Source organism: Lycium barbarum, chromosome 9 (assembly GCF_019175385.1).
Source record: "Lycium barbarum isolate Lr01 chromosome 9, ASM1917538v2, whole genome shotgun sequence".
Lineage (NCBI taxonomy): Eukaryota > Viridiplantae > Streptophyta > Magnoliopsida > Solanales > Solanaceae > Lycium > Lycium barbarum.
The window spans coordinates 118,781,254-118,795,218 of NC_083345.1; the positions used below are offsets into that span (position 1 = coordinate 118,781,254).

General features: G+C 36.4%; 1 protein-coding gene across 1 annotated transcript; it reads left to right on the forward strand.

The window, feature by feature from the left end:
* Positions 1–12,472: 12,472 nt before the first annotated feature.
* On the forward strand, positions 12,473–13,726 carry LOC132612253 (uncharacterized). The gene is made up of 3 exons (XM_060326558.1): positions 12,473–12,777; positions 13,083–13,229; positions 13,576–13,726. Exons 1-3 carry the CDS (start codon positions 12,473–12,475, stop codon positions 13,724–13,726), a joined length of 603 nt encoding a protein of 200 aa, XP_060182541.1.
* The last annotated feature ends 239 nt before the right edge of the window (positions 13,727–13,965 follow it).

Consider the following 13,965-nt stretch of genomic DNA (forward strand, 5'->3'; position numbering starts at 1 on the left):
CCCAAAGATCCGAAAGTCATCGTACAAAGACTCTAAAGCATAAAGCTGTCTAATGAATGAAATAAATGTCTAAACTAATCATAAATGTCTGGAATGAAAGTAGACATCCAAATAAGGAAAGATTATCAGGCGGTATGGCATGGATGGGAGCTCACCCTCGAATATGATTGGAAACTAACCTCACAGTAGATATGAGGTCTGGAAGATGTCTCTGGAACACAATCTGCACTCAAATAATAAATGCAACAAGGTAGTATCAGTACAAATACTATGTACCGGTAGATATCATAAGCCAACTAAGACTAGTATCGTGCATACGTTCATAAAATCAATAAGATAGGTAGATAGGCACAACAACACATAACCAAATAATGTCATCAACAGAAATCAGCCAACACAAGAATAAGATAAATCCAGCTATCAATCAATCACCGAGTTGATATTAGTTTAGTCATCAGCAAACAACGGAAATAACACGAGTCCGATGCAATGCAATAAAATAATGAAAGTATCTCAACCGTGTACACACATGCTAAATGGTATTGTTTCCCAAATAATCATGACCTGCAGCGGATCCATGGTGTCCATGTACCACTAGCTCCAGAACCAACCTCGGATCATGAGCCCATAACTAGGCCACATCCTCACCCCCTGTCTAATGTGCCTTTATATATTTATATCTCTGTATCTGATCACAATATGAATCGCGACATATTTCCAGCCCACCTGTCAATATGGAACATGATCAGTCAATAATATCAATGTCAATGAATACAAGGCACCATGCCACCAGTCAAAAATAGACTCAGATCACATTTTAGACCATCATGATCACAGTTCGATTCTGCAGAACCTTCTACAAACTAGTTTGGACTTTTCAAACCAGAAGTCATAATTTAGACAGGAATTCGTTCGACATATGCATACTTAATTGGAATAACAACATCATTAACATACCAAAACAGCCCATTTGGTCAGATTTATTCATGAAAGCATTGTGAACTGAACACGAGTTTACCATGTTCTTCAAATAGGACACATATTAATCATATGTAAGTTAGTAACATGATTTCAAGATTGTCATTATCAGCACATGGTGCACATAATCAAACATCAAACCTATTTGACTCAGAATTTTAAACAGTAGGTATGCTAATCGCCGAACTAAGCATATAGACATAGATTAACGCTAAACATGGGTATCTAATTAAACAACAAACAGGTTTGATGCCTAATCTAAATTAACCGCCCATCGAACAACACGATTAACACACTAAATGAACATGAATTTACACTGAGGAGGATTGAGCTGAGATTAATCAATTTTGCAGAAAATAGCTCAAGCGAACACCAAACATAGCGAAAAAAAATGAATTTCAAGGAAGAGGGGGAATTACCTTCTTCGGGTGCAGCGAAGTGGGTGCGAAGCCTTCGATATACACTCGAACACTTGTCAAATCCGAGGTTGCGAAACTCGGATTCACAACAACCACAGAACAGACGAAAAAAAATCGTTTGAGTATTTTTGATTCGATATTTTTGTGATATTGTGACAGCTAAAAAAAAAATACTTTGCAGGGGATTTCTTGGCTAAAACGACCTGTTCTTGGGGAATTTCTTGAATCGAAAAAATCCCCTTCCCGTTCTTGGGGGGGTTTCACCAATCAAAAATCCTTCTTGGGGTAATCTTGTGAATCCCCAAATCCTCCGTTTCTTGAGGTAATTTTATGAACCCGAAAATCCCCCCTTTATTGACTTGGACAACGATTATATATTGGGCGAATTAGGGTTTGTTTAAGAGGAGCGGGAAGACAAGATTAAGTGGGGGATGACAGTGAGCGTGGGGGGACAGAGGAGCGTGGGGGGGGGGGGGGGGGGGGGGCAGGGGTAAGTGGAGAGGAGCGGGGTGCGAGGGAGAGGAGAAGTGGAGAGGGGGGCGGGAAAGGGAGAAGCGGCGGAGATGATGGGGAAAGAAAGAAAATGAAGGGAAACCCTCCCTTATCTTGAAAAGGGATGGGTCGGACCGGTTATGGTGTGGGCTGGACCGGGTTATGGTGTGGGCTGGACAATTAAAATGTGGATTGGGTATTAAAATGGGCTAGTGAATTAAAATGATGTCAGGTAAATTAAAATGTGGACTGGTTTTTGTGAATTGGTCCGAAAAATAGTATGAGTTGATTGGGCTACTACATTTAAATAAAAGACCTATTTAAATAATTTGTGTTAAAATATTACTTCATATAAAATATGCAATTATTAGTGCTCAGATAATAAAAAATGGTGTTGTAATAGTCGTGCAATAATATTTTTGAAAAATTCACAGTCAATAAATACTATTATTTAATTATGCAAAGATAAAATGCGATGGGAGTGCGTAAGCCGGTAAAATGTGTTGAAATGATAAAAATGTGAGTTATAATAATATTAATAATAATAATGATAATGATAGTAGTAATAATAATAATAATAATAATAATAATAATAATAATAATAATAATAATAATAATAATAATAATAATAATAATTAGTATTGTAATAAAATAGTGAAACTCTAGCATTGATAAAATGCTAATAATTATAGTAAAAATAATATATATATATATATATATATTTTTTTTTTTTTTAAATTTTCCAAAAAATGTTAGAAGCATAAATAGATATTTCGGGGAAGAGGCGGGACAAAATTAGGTGTCAACAACTTGTCCCTCTTTGCCCGGTAATGATGAAAAGAGTTGTCGGGCAAAGACGTTGACTCAATAGCCTATTTTGTCCCGGCTAAAGGAAACATGAGAAGATTATGACCGAACTCCGGTCTCTGAGTTGCCTACATATCCCGGGCTGCACGAGAATCAGGTCGAGTGTAGTTCTGGGACAATTACGACACCTGAATGACTAATGAACCCCGATTGACGCGAATCTTGCAAACATTGTCTCAGTGTCGAATTATGATGACACTGGGTATTATGATAGAACTTGAGAATTCTGAAAATTGGATTGCTGGAATGCAAAAGAATACTTGTGATTAGAGACGAGTGTTCGAGGTAGATCTTTGACCCGTGTCGGGAAGTCTGATTATCCTTCCCGACAATTTGCCCCAGTTCGCTGCCGAAGAAAAAGTTCCCCGATTTGATGTGTGATGCCAACTTCGATATTGTTCAAAGCCACCAGCTAAAAACAAATGTTAGCAATAAAGAAATATATGTGTAAATAAGACAGGGTTGGAGAAGTTACACTTGCAACCCCTGTTTCGAAAGTTGAATCCACATTCGGAAATGGGTGCCTGAACTGAAATATAAGATACCCGCATTCGGAGGTGGGTGCCTGAACTAAAATATAAGATACCCGCATTCGGAGGTGGGCGCCTGAACTGAAATATAAGATACCCGCATTCGGAGGTGGGCGCCTGAATTGAAATATAAAATACCCGCATTCGGAGGTGGGCGCCTGAACTGAAATATAAGATACCCGCATTCGGAGGTGGGCGCCTGAATTGAAATATAAAATACCCGCATTCGGAGGTGGGTGCCTGAACTGAAATATAAAACACCCGCATTCGGAGGTGGGTGCCTGAACTGAAATATAAAATACCCGCATTCGGAGGTGGGTGCCTGAACTGAAATATAAGATACCCGCATTCGGAGGTGGGCGCCTGAACTAAATATAAAATACCCGCATTCGGAGGTGGGTGCCTGAACTGAAATATAAGATACCCGCATTCGGAGGTGGGCGCCTGAACTGAAATATAAAATACCCGCATTCGGAGGTGGGTGCCTGAACTGAAATATAAAATACCCGCATTCGGAGGTGGGTGCCTGAATTGAAATTTGGATCCCCATCCACTTCTACAATACCAAAAATGTGAATCCACATCCACTTCCACGTCCGTATTATACGGTGTAATGAATAAATCCACTTCTGATAATAGGTGACCATGTCCGTATCCACCTTGAAGAAAGATAACTCCACGATTATGTGCCCTTGATCCATCGAGAAATGCCACGAGCTAAAACAACTGTTAGTGATAAGAATATGTAAATAGCTGGGTTTGAAAGAATTATGCTCACAGCCCTTTGTTGAGAAGATAAATTCGTGTCCACTGTTGCGATCAAGATTTTCATGATGAGTGGAGCAACGTCCACCGTTTAGCGCAAGCTACCTTTGCATCCACGTTGAAGGATATTTGCCTTTTGCAGAAGGCTAACTCTTTGTTCACGTCCATAACTAAAATTTGAAGAAGAGTCAAATATGCGCCACATCTATGTTAATTGAAACCTGTCTCATCAAAGAAAAGTTGTGAGTTTAAAGAAAATTGGTTGACTTGTGCTTGTTGGGGAACTTGGCCATTGAATTGATTTTTGCTTCGGTCGCGTCCACGTTCTTCGATGTCCCACCAGATATTTTGCTTTGCCCGAGAGTTTCAGTTATAAGTAATAAAAGTGTATTTTGAGAATAACGAGATTTGGATGACTTCGAAGGGAAATACTTAGTGGCTCTAATAGATAGAATGATTGTGAAGACTCGAATTTGAATTTATCAACATTTTTAGAAAGATATGGGCGGACTTTTATTTAGAATCGTCAAACATTTAAGACCACTTGTGTGCTAACTTCTAAAAATTGTCCCAGTTTCAAGTCCTGGAGGCACTTGGTTCTAAACGATTTGGAAAGTGAGAACTTATAATGAAAGTTTTGGGAAGCGATTTGACCGATTTCAAAATTTGTCCCAGTTTCAAGCTACTAAGACATATGAATTTAAACAGTGGGAAGACCAAAATCTTATATAAAAATCCTTATGTATCTTATAGGAACCAAAATGGTTGGACAAACCGAAGATATTGAAAATTTTAAAATAGAAGGGCCGAACCCGTCTCGGGTTGCCTACGTAACCCAAAGGAATCAGGCCAGACGTAGTTCGTGATCAAAATAAGAACTTTCGACTTTTATTTTTAATAAAAGGGAGGGTCGAACCCTATGTGGGTTGCCTAAATTGAAATTTAAAAAAATGGGACTTGCAAAATATAACGATTTGTATATAAATAGAAGCTTTTTAAGAGAAAACCTAGCCAATTAAACTTGAAATAAAATGACATTATATGAGTATAGTGGCGTAGAAAATCTAGACTTGTTATGAATAGAATGCAAAAGATTTAAAATAATGTAAATGAAGCTTTAAAATTCAAATGGTTGGATCTGCTTACTTAATCTAAACTATTTTATAAATAGAATGCAAAAGGTGATGAATTTTCTTTCTCTTTCTTATTAACTTTATTTAACTATGTTCGGCTCAAAACATGTATAGATCGAATTAATCTAAAATGTTTATAAAATATACTTGGATTAATATTTGTATGTTAGTGACGTCTAATTTTCCGGTATAGTAATAAATAAAACATAATTCCTTTGATTCAACATATTCTATTTTAAAAATCAATTGTTCTGAAAGTAGATATTAAGATACTACAAATAACTTTAATGTAAAGAGAAGAAAATGAAACTTATGGTATTAATTGAGTTTCTCTCTTAAATTTTATTACCCATTATACTAAAGCTAACCCACTAAATTTGCTAACGTTCACCTAAATTAAGAAAATAACAACAAAATAAAAATTTAGTCACATAATACAAGTTAAAGACACAAAATAAAATAAAAGAAGTAAAGAAATATCGAATGGGCCAGCCCATTTGGGAATTGCTGGACCTATTTGTTGTTGGGCCTCAGCCCAGAAATTTCATCTGTATTGCTACAGGCTGCTGCTGTTATCTACATGGGCCAAGGCCCAAATATTTTGTTTTTCTTGCTGCGAGTAGGCCTGATGGGAAAATGACTCAAGAATAATGCGTTGGGCTTTTAGCCCAACACCGAATGCAGGAGGGATGAGTCCCTTGGACTCGGATGCGATGGTCATACATGAAACAAAAGGAAAAGGATTAGTATACGGTTATCACACATGAAAAATTTAAAGACAAATATTCCTATACAAATGAAACATTCAACCAAAGAAATGAAGGGATGGCCATAGAATCGATAACACATGAAACGAATAAAAATGGGCAATGAAGCCCGAATACTAAACAAAACAGCCAACTAAAATGGATTCAAGCCCAATTGAAATAATAACAGTCACATGGATGAGGCAGGCCCAAAACATGTCGGAAATATGAAAACAGTGAAATAGGCCCAAAAATAATAAGGCAGTCCTAGTTTTCGGAATGAATAACTTATGTATTTATTACGTATATTAGAGTATATTTCACGTATACGCACTTATAAAGATGTATAGAAGGTTGATATTGGAAAGCTTACGCCCCGTCTTCCCGATGTTGCACGATAATCAAACCCAGTATATTTATAATGTAAGAGCATATAAAGGAACAATTGACCGAAGCAGGCGCTATATCATGCTCAATCAGAACTGAACTTTTATTTCTGGATTAGTAGGCACACCAACTGACGATCATACATTTGAACTTCTTCATAAATAAGTCCACACATCCGACCACTCAAATTCATTCAGGCATGCAAATATATTACCAACAGCCACAATCCAAGCTTACAATTCTAAACAAACGACTGAAATATAAAGTGTCAATAGACACTTGGAATATCCAGTCTCAGAATTTCAACAGATTCAACAGAGAAGATAAAAAACAGAATGTAATAACTTAAAAATAAGCTTATATCAAAACTGTTTTAGGAACTGAAAAAAAAGAGTGGAGTTTTCATGAACAAAGGGGAATGGAAGCGTATCTCGCAACTTCGAATATGATAAAGATCAGATAAAAATGTGATGATTCAAAACTTGCGGGTTCACAAATGCTAAATTTAAATCGAGAATCCCTTTTCTTTAAAAAAAGAAGGCTCATTCTGCGACTTGTGATACTACGACAGGAAACCAAACAACAACACATTTTAAGAACAATTCTTGACTCAAGTAACCCACCACAAAGAAATCATTTTTGTATGTCAAACACCTAGGTCACCAATGACTCTAACTTAATCTAAACAGGTTCAGACATGTCTCAAGCAGTCAAAATCAATTCACACCAGGTTTTTTTTTTTTTAAAAGAGAACAAAGAGCTTAATACACATGATATCAAACAAGAAAGTTTATGCATTACCTAATATATATTTAACCATACTGATCAAATCCAACAACCCATTAATCCAGATTTGAAATAAGCAATTAATAGGCTGACCAATCATAACAAATTTTAACCATATTAACATGATTGGTAGACTTCTAGATCACAACTGAACATAAAGCTCATTAGATGTCAACCAACCTAGATTTTAGAGAACAAGCAAGCATTAATATCATTCTTTCTAATAGTTCATGGAGTTAACCAACATACATGATTAATAAGCAAATCATCCTAGGCCTGACCACATAGTTAGCCTACTGATTCATATTTTCTTTGATTAAATCATATTCGACCATATTCAAACAAGCTAAACCCAAAACTTGAAAGCAGTCATGGACAAGTTTAAATTGAAACAAACCATGCCAAGAGTGTGAGATTATTTAAACAACAAGATAGCAAATCTTAAAGCAAAGCTGAAATTACATTGGAAAATGACACAATACTAATATGATGATTGAGTCAAGCAGTGAGCTAAACATGATGGAAGGCAGGTTAATATCAAAATGCTAGCAATCTGGGCATGATACATGGCTAGGTGCAACTAATCTGATCTAAAATATACTAATCTAATAAATTAACATGCCAAACTGACAACGTGATTTAAATAGTTGCACATGCTATATTGGGTTTAATATTTATTAACAACAAGATTTAAACCAAGAACTTGCTAAACAGAAATTGAAGTAGGCACAACATCGATCTGGGAAATACAAACAGGACCAACAATAATCCATAGATGAAATGGTTCCCAGGAATTCTTCTTGATTAAAAAAAAAATAAGATTTCTGATATTAAAAAAAGGGGTACTGGACTACTGGTTTTTGTTGAAATATGTTGAACAAGATCTTTACACTTAAGAGATGTATACATTTATTTATTCACCCTAACTTCAGTTCTGTTTCAATGTTCAAGACAAATAAATGTCTTAGGAGGCAAGCATATCATTTATACACAAATCACATTTTAGACCATCATGATCACAGTTCGATTCTGCAGAACCTTCTACAAACCAGTTTGGACTTTTCAAACCAGAAATCATAATTTAGACAGGAATTCGTTCGACATATGCATACTTAATTGGAATAACAACATCATTAACATACCAAAAACAGCCCATTTGGTCAGATTTATTCATGAAAGCATTGTGAACTGAACACGAGTTTACCATGTTCTTCAAATAGGACACATATTAATCATATGTAAGTTAGTAACATGATTTCAAGATTGTCATTATCAGCACATGGTGCACATAATCAAACATCAAACCTATTTGACTCAGAATTTTAAACAGTAGGTATGCTAATCGCCGAACTAAGCATATAGACATAGATTAACGCTAAACATGGGTATCTAATTAAACAACAAACAGGTTTGATGCCTAATCTAAATTAACCGCCCATCGAACAACACGATTAACACACTAAATGAACATGAATTTACACTGAGGAGGATTGAGCTGAGATTAATCAATTTTGCAGAAAATAGCTCAAGCGAACACCAAACATAGCGAAAAAAAATGAATTTCAAGGAAGAGGGGGAATTACCTTCTTCGGGTGCAGCGAAGTGGGTGCGAAGCCTTCGATATACACTCGAACACTTGTCAAATCCGAGGTTGCGAAACTCGGATTCACAACAACCACAGAACAGACGAAAAAAAATCGTTTGAGTATTTTTGATTCGATATTTTTGTGATATTGTGACAGCTAAAAAAAAAATACTTTGCAGGGGATTTCTTGGCTAAAACGACCTGTTCTTGGGGAATTTCTTGAATCGAAAAAATCCCCTTCCCGTTCTTGGGGGGGTTTCACCAATCAAAAATCCTTCTTGGGGTAATCTTGTGAATCCCCAAATCCTCCGTTTCTTGAGGTAATTTTATGAACCCGAAAATCCCCCCTTTCTTGACTTGGACAACGATTATATATAGGGCGAATTAGGGTTTGTTTGAGAGGAGCGGGAAGACAAGATTTAGTGGGGGATGACAGTGAGCGTGGGGGGACAGAGGAGCGTGGGGGGGGGGGGGGGGGGCAGGGGTAAGTGAAGAGGAGCGGGGTGCGAGGGAGAGGAGAAGTGGAGAGGGGAGCGGGAAAGGGAGAAGCGGCGGAGATGATGGGGAAAGAAAGAAAATGAAGGGAAACCCTCCCTTATCTTGAAAAGGGATGGGTCGGACCGGTTATGGTGTGGGCTGGACCGGGTTATGGTGTGGGCTGGACAATTAAAATGTGGATTGGGTATTAAAATGGGCTAGTGAATTAAAATGATGTCAGGTAAATTAAAATGTGGACTGGTTTTTGTGAATTGGTCCGAAAAATAGTATGAGTTGATTGGGCTACTACATTTAAATAAAAGACCTATTTAAATAATTTGTGTTAAAATATTACTTCATATAAAATATGCAATTATTAGTGCTCAGATAATAAAAAATGGTGTTGTAATAGACGTGCAATAATATTTTTGAAAAATTCACAGTCAATAAATACTATTATTTAATTATGCAAAGATAAAATGCGATGGGAGTGCGTAAGCCGGTAAAATGTGTTGAAATGATAAAAATGTGAGTTATAATAATATTAATAATAATAATGATAATGATAGTAATAATAATAATAATAATAATAATAATAATAATAATAATAATAATAATTAGTATTGTAATAAAATAGTGAAACGCTAGCATTGATAAAAGGCTAATAATTATAGTAAAAATATAATATACATATATATATATATATATATATATATATATATATTTTTTTTTTTTTTTTTTTATTTTTTTTTTCCAAAAAATGTTAGAAGCATAAATAGATATTTCGGGGAAGAGGCGGGATAAAATTGGGTGTCAACAATAACAACAACTTGGAGAAGAAAACTCCACTACTTCTACCCTTTTTCAATGGGTGAACTATCATTAGGAAGGAATTCATCCTAATATTAATCCCAACAATCATGTTACATCATTTCATGGGTTTTCTAGTCAATTCAACCCTTTTCAATCAGTTTTTAGGCTACAACTGTCATTTTTATTGGAACTCTAAGTTTCAATCAACACTTTCCACCATTAATAATCAAATTCTCATCCAAGGAAGTGATAATCTATACTCCTAGATGATTAAACAACAATAAAATCAACAACCCATTCATTATTCAGGGATTTCATAAATTCTAGGGTTATAACCTTTTAATTCCCCATTAAAGAACCTTAGATGATGCAAGGACTTAAGACGATTATGGAATGAATGAAGATAGCGGTTGAGACTTACCTTGATAAAGAGTGATGCCCTAGACTTAGAAAAACCACCTTTCTTGGGAACTGCTTTTGGTGTTCTGTGGGGAATGAGTTCTAAATATGAAATATAAAACACAGTTTCTGCCTCCCGTCAACCGTTGCAGCGGCCGGCGTTCACTATAGCGGTCCTGCGATAATGGGACTGGTCCTGCTATGGCGGGCCTCATTTAACCTTGAAGCCCCGCAGCGTCGACCACCCAGCCGCGATGGCAGACTGGCTACAACGGTAATACACTGATGCAACGGTCCACATCGACGAGTGAGCTCTGGTGTTTCACCCAAAATCCCAACACCGATCCGAGGCCCTACTGACACAAACCAAACATGCACATATACATAAAAGCATGCTACGAACTCACTTGTGGCCTTGAAATTTCCAGCGGAGATCTAATTACCATGTCACCCCCCAAACGAACATATAGGATTTCAAACAATGCGCTACAACAAACAGTTCAAGTTTCAATTTTTTTTGACTTCTAACTCTTTGAGTTCTCATTAAGCTAATTTCTATTCTCGAGAAGGCACTAACAAGGTTAAAATGGTCAAAGCCCTCATAATGATCTAGCGGGTCGTTACAATAGAGCTCTCCATTTTGTGTGTATTGAAGCCTTTATTCAAAAGAAAATATTAGCTCTGCTATTATTTCGTTAGTTATAGTTGGATATGACTGTACAATGCCATATATTTTGGGCTTCCATGGCTAAACCTTGTTTGGTATTAAGAAAAAAAAAAAAAAAAACCTAATATTGGTTGTATGCAGGCGTCAATATCACATAATCTTTTTTTCCTTTTTAAAGTTAATAACGATTGAGTTTTTTTTCCTTTTTTTTTTTCTAGAAAAGATTGAATTTCATATTAAAAAAATTAATAAGAGGCCGTTTGAATGGGCTTATGTCTTTTGAATTATAAGCCAAAAGCCATAAGTTAGGAAGTTTAGCTTATGACTTATTTTTGCTGTTTTGGATTAAAAATAAATGCTTTAAAACACTTTATTTATTTTAACCAAAAACTACAAAAGTGCTTAAAAGCACCAAAATAAGCCGATTCAAAATTCCATCTGTTTCATTTTATAAGATAGTATCTTACTGAATAAGCTATTTAAGAAGCTAATTTGTTACATACTCTATCTATAAATTTTTATAAAATTTTATACGAAACCGTTAATATTATTATTTAGGGAGTTAAAAAAACAAAAAAAATATTTGATCATGATTTTTTTAAAAACATTTTCTAGATAGTATTTTTTTAGCTATATATTATGATTAATAATACTTTTTATGTACTTTTCAAATAGGTACACTTTATTTCAAAAGTTTACACGAAAATGAGATGAAAAACTCCAATTCTATCTGTCCTAAAAGATGCAATAGGAAAAGTGCTTACAAGACATGTGGAGATTGAAAAAGAGATTATACAGTTCTACAAAAGCTTGCTAGGATCAGCTGCCTCTAGCATTCTAGCTGTGAATTTGCATATCCTAGGTAATGGGCCTGCACTGACTATAATGCAACAGCAAGAACTGTGTCAGCCTATAACAAGATCTGAGATCAAACAAGCTTTGTTTGGTATTGATGACAATTAAGCTCCAGGAATTGATGGTTTCAATGCTTTATTTTTCAAGAAAGCATGGGAAGTTGTCAAAGAGGATGTCTATGAAGCAGTAATGGATTTCTTCCAAAACAACAGACTTCTAAGAGCTACAAGCAACACTCTAGTCACACTTGCGCCTAAAAAAGCTCAACCTGATACTGTGACAAGAGTCATTTCTGGGAGAATGAAAGTGGTAATTGATGGGATAGTGGGATATAGTCAGTCTGCATTCATCCCAGGCAGATTAACCTCTGATAACATCATTCTTAGTCATGAGCTTGTTAAGGTCTATGCTAGGAAGCAATTGTCACTTAGATGCATCATTAAGGTGGATTTGCAGAAAGCTTATGACTCAGTGGAGTGGTCTTTCATTGAACAGATGTTGAAAGGACTGGTATTTCCAAGGAGGATGGTTACATAGATCTTGACTTGCATCAATACTATAAGCTATACATTCATGGTAAATGGGGAAATGACTAGTACTATGAAAGCTAAGAGAGGCCTGAGGCAGGGGGACCCTATGTCCCTCTATATATTTGTGCTTCTAATGGAGTATCTAAATAGGTGTTTGAGTGGGCTGCAAAATGAACCAGAGTTTAATTTTCATCCTAGATGCCAAAAGTTGGGCATAACACATCCGTGCTTTGCAAATGATTTGCTCTTGTTTGCTAGAGGAGATCTCAAGTCTGTCATGCTTCTGAGGGACATATTTGGTATGTTTTCTGAGGCTTCTGGGCTGAAAAAAATATGGCCAAAAGCCAGGTATATTTTAGAGGGGTGTCCTTAGCAACAAAGCAGTCCATACTGGAGATGTTGGGATATGAGGAAGGGGAGCTCCCTTTCAAATATTTAGGAGTACCTTTGTCCACAAAGAGACTCATAGTTCAGCAATGCAAGCCCTTGGTGGACAATATCACTTCAAAAATCACTAGTTGGATGGCTAAATGCTTATCATATACGGGGAGACTCCAACTAATTAAAGCTGTCTTATTTAGAGTGCAAGTATATTGGTATCAATTGTTTCTAATGCCTCAAAAAGTGATAAAGCTGATTGAAGCTATGTGTAGAAGTTATTTGTGGTCTGGGGAGGCTGTCATCACTAAGAAAGCCATGGTGGCATGGGACAAAATCTGTCTTCCAAAGAAAGCAGGTGGTTTGAACTTATTAAATCTCAGAATTTGGAATCAGGTGGCAATTTGCAAATCCCAAAACAGGTAGCTTGGATGATTAAGAAGATCATACAAATGAGGAAGTACTGGCCAACTCTAGGGGACATTGATAGTATTGTCCATAAAGGGAAATTCCATCTTGCTATAGCTTATGCTAAGCTGAGAGGCTAGATTGTGGATGTCCCCTGGAATAGATTGCTATACCAAAATTTTGCCGAGCCTAAACAAATTTTTATCTTATGGCTGAATTACATGGAAGCTTAAGAACAAAGGATAAGTTGATAAGTTGGGGGATGACTGCTAGTGCAAACTGTGTACTATGAAATGCCATGGCGGAAACGAGGGAGCACTTATTTTTTGAGTGCATCTTTGCAAGGGACTTATGGCACAGGTTATTGCAATGGCTGAAATGGGATAGGCAGATTCAAAGTTGGGACCTGGAATGGCAATGGGTGAAAAAGATGTCCAGAGGAAAGCACCCTAAAAGAGCACTGTTGAAGGCAAGCTTGGCTAATGTGGTGTATGGCGCATGGATTGAGTGAAACAAGAGGATATTCAAGCAGCAAGTTGCACAAGGGTACCATCTATTGCGGTAAATGAAGCTACATATTTGTAATAGAGTGCGATATAGTCAAGCTATGTTTAGCTATATTTGTTCCCCCGGAAATTAGGATGTTTGGTCTGTTGGTAGGTAGAAAATTAGTATTGGATAGTGCAAGGATGATAACAGTAGGTTACTAGACTGGTGTATGGGGTTTTTAGAAGGGTTGGATTGGTTATG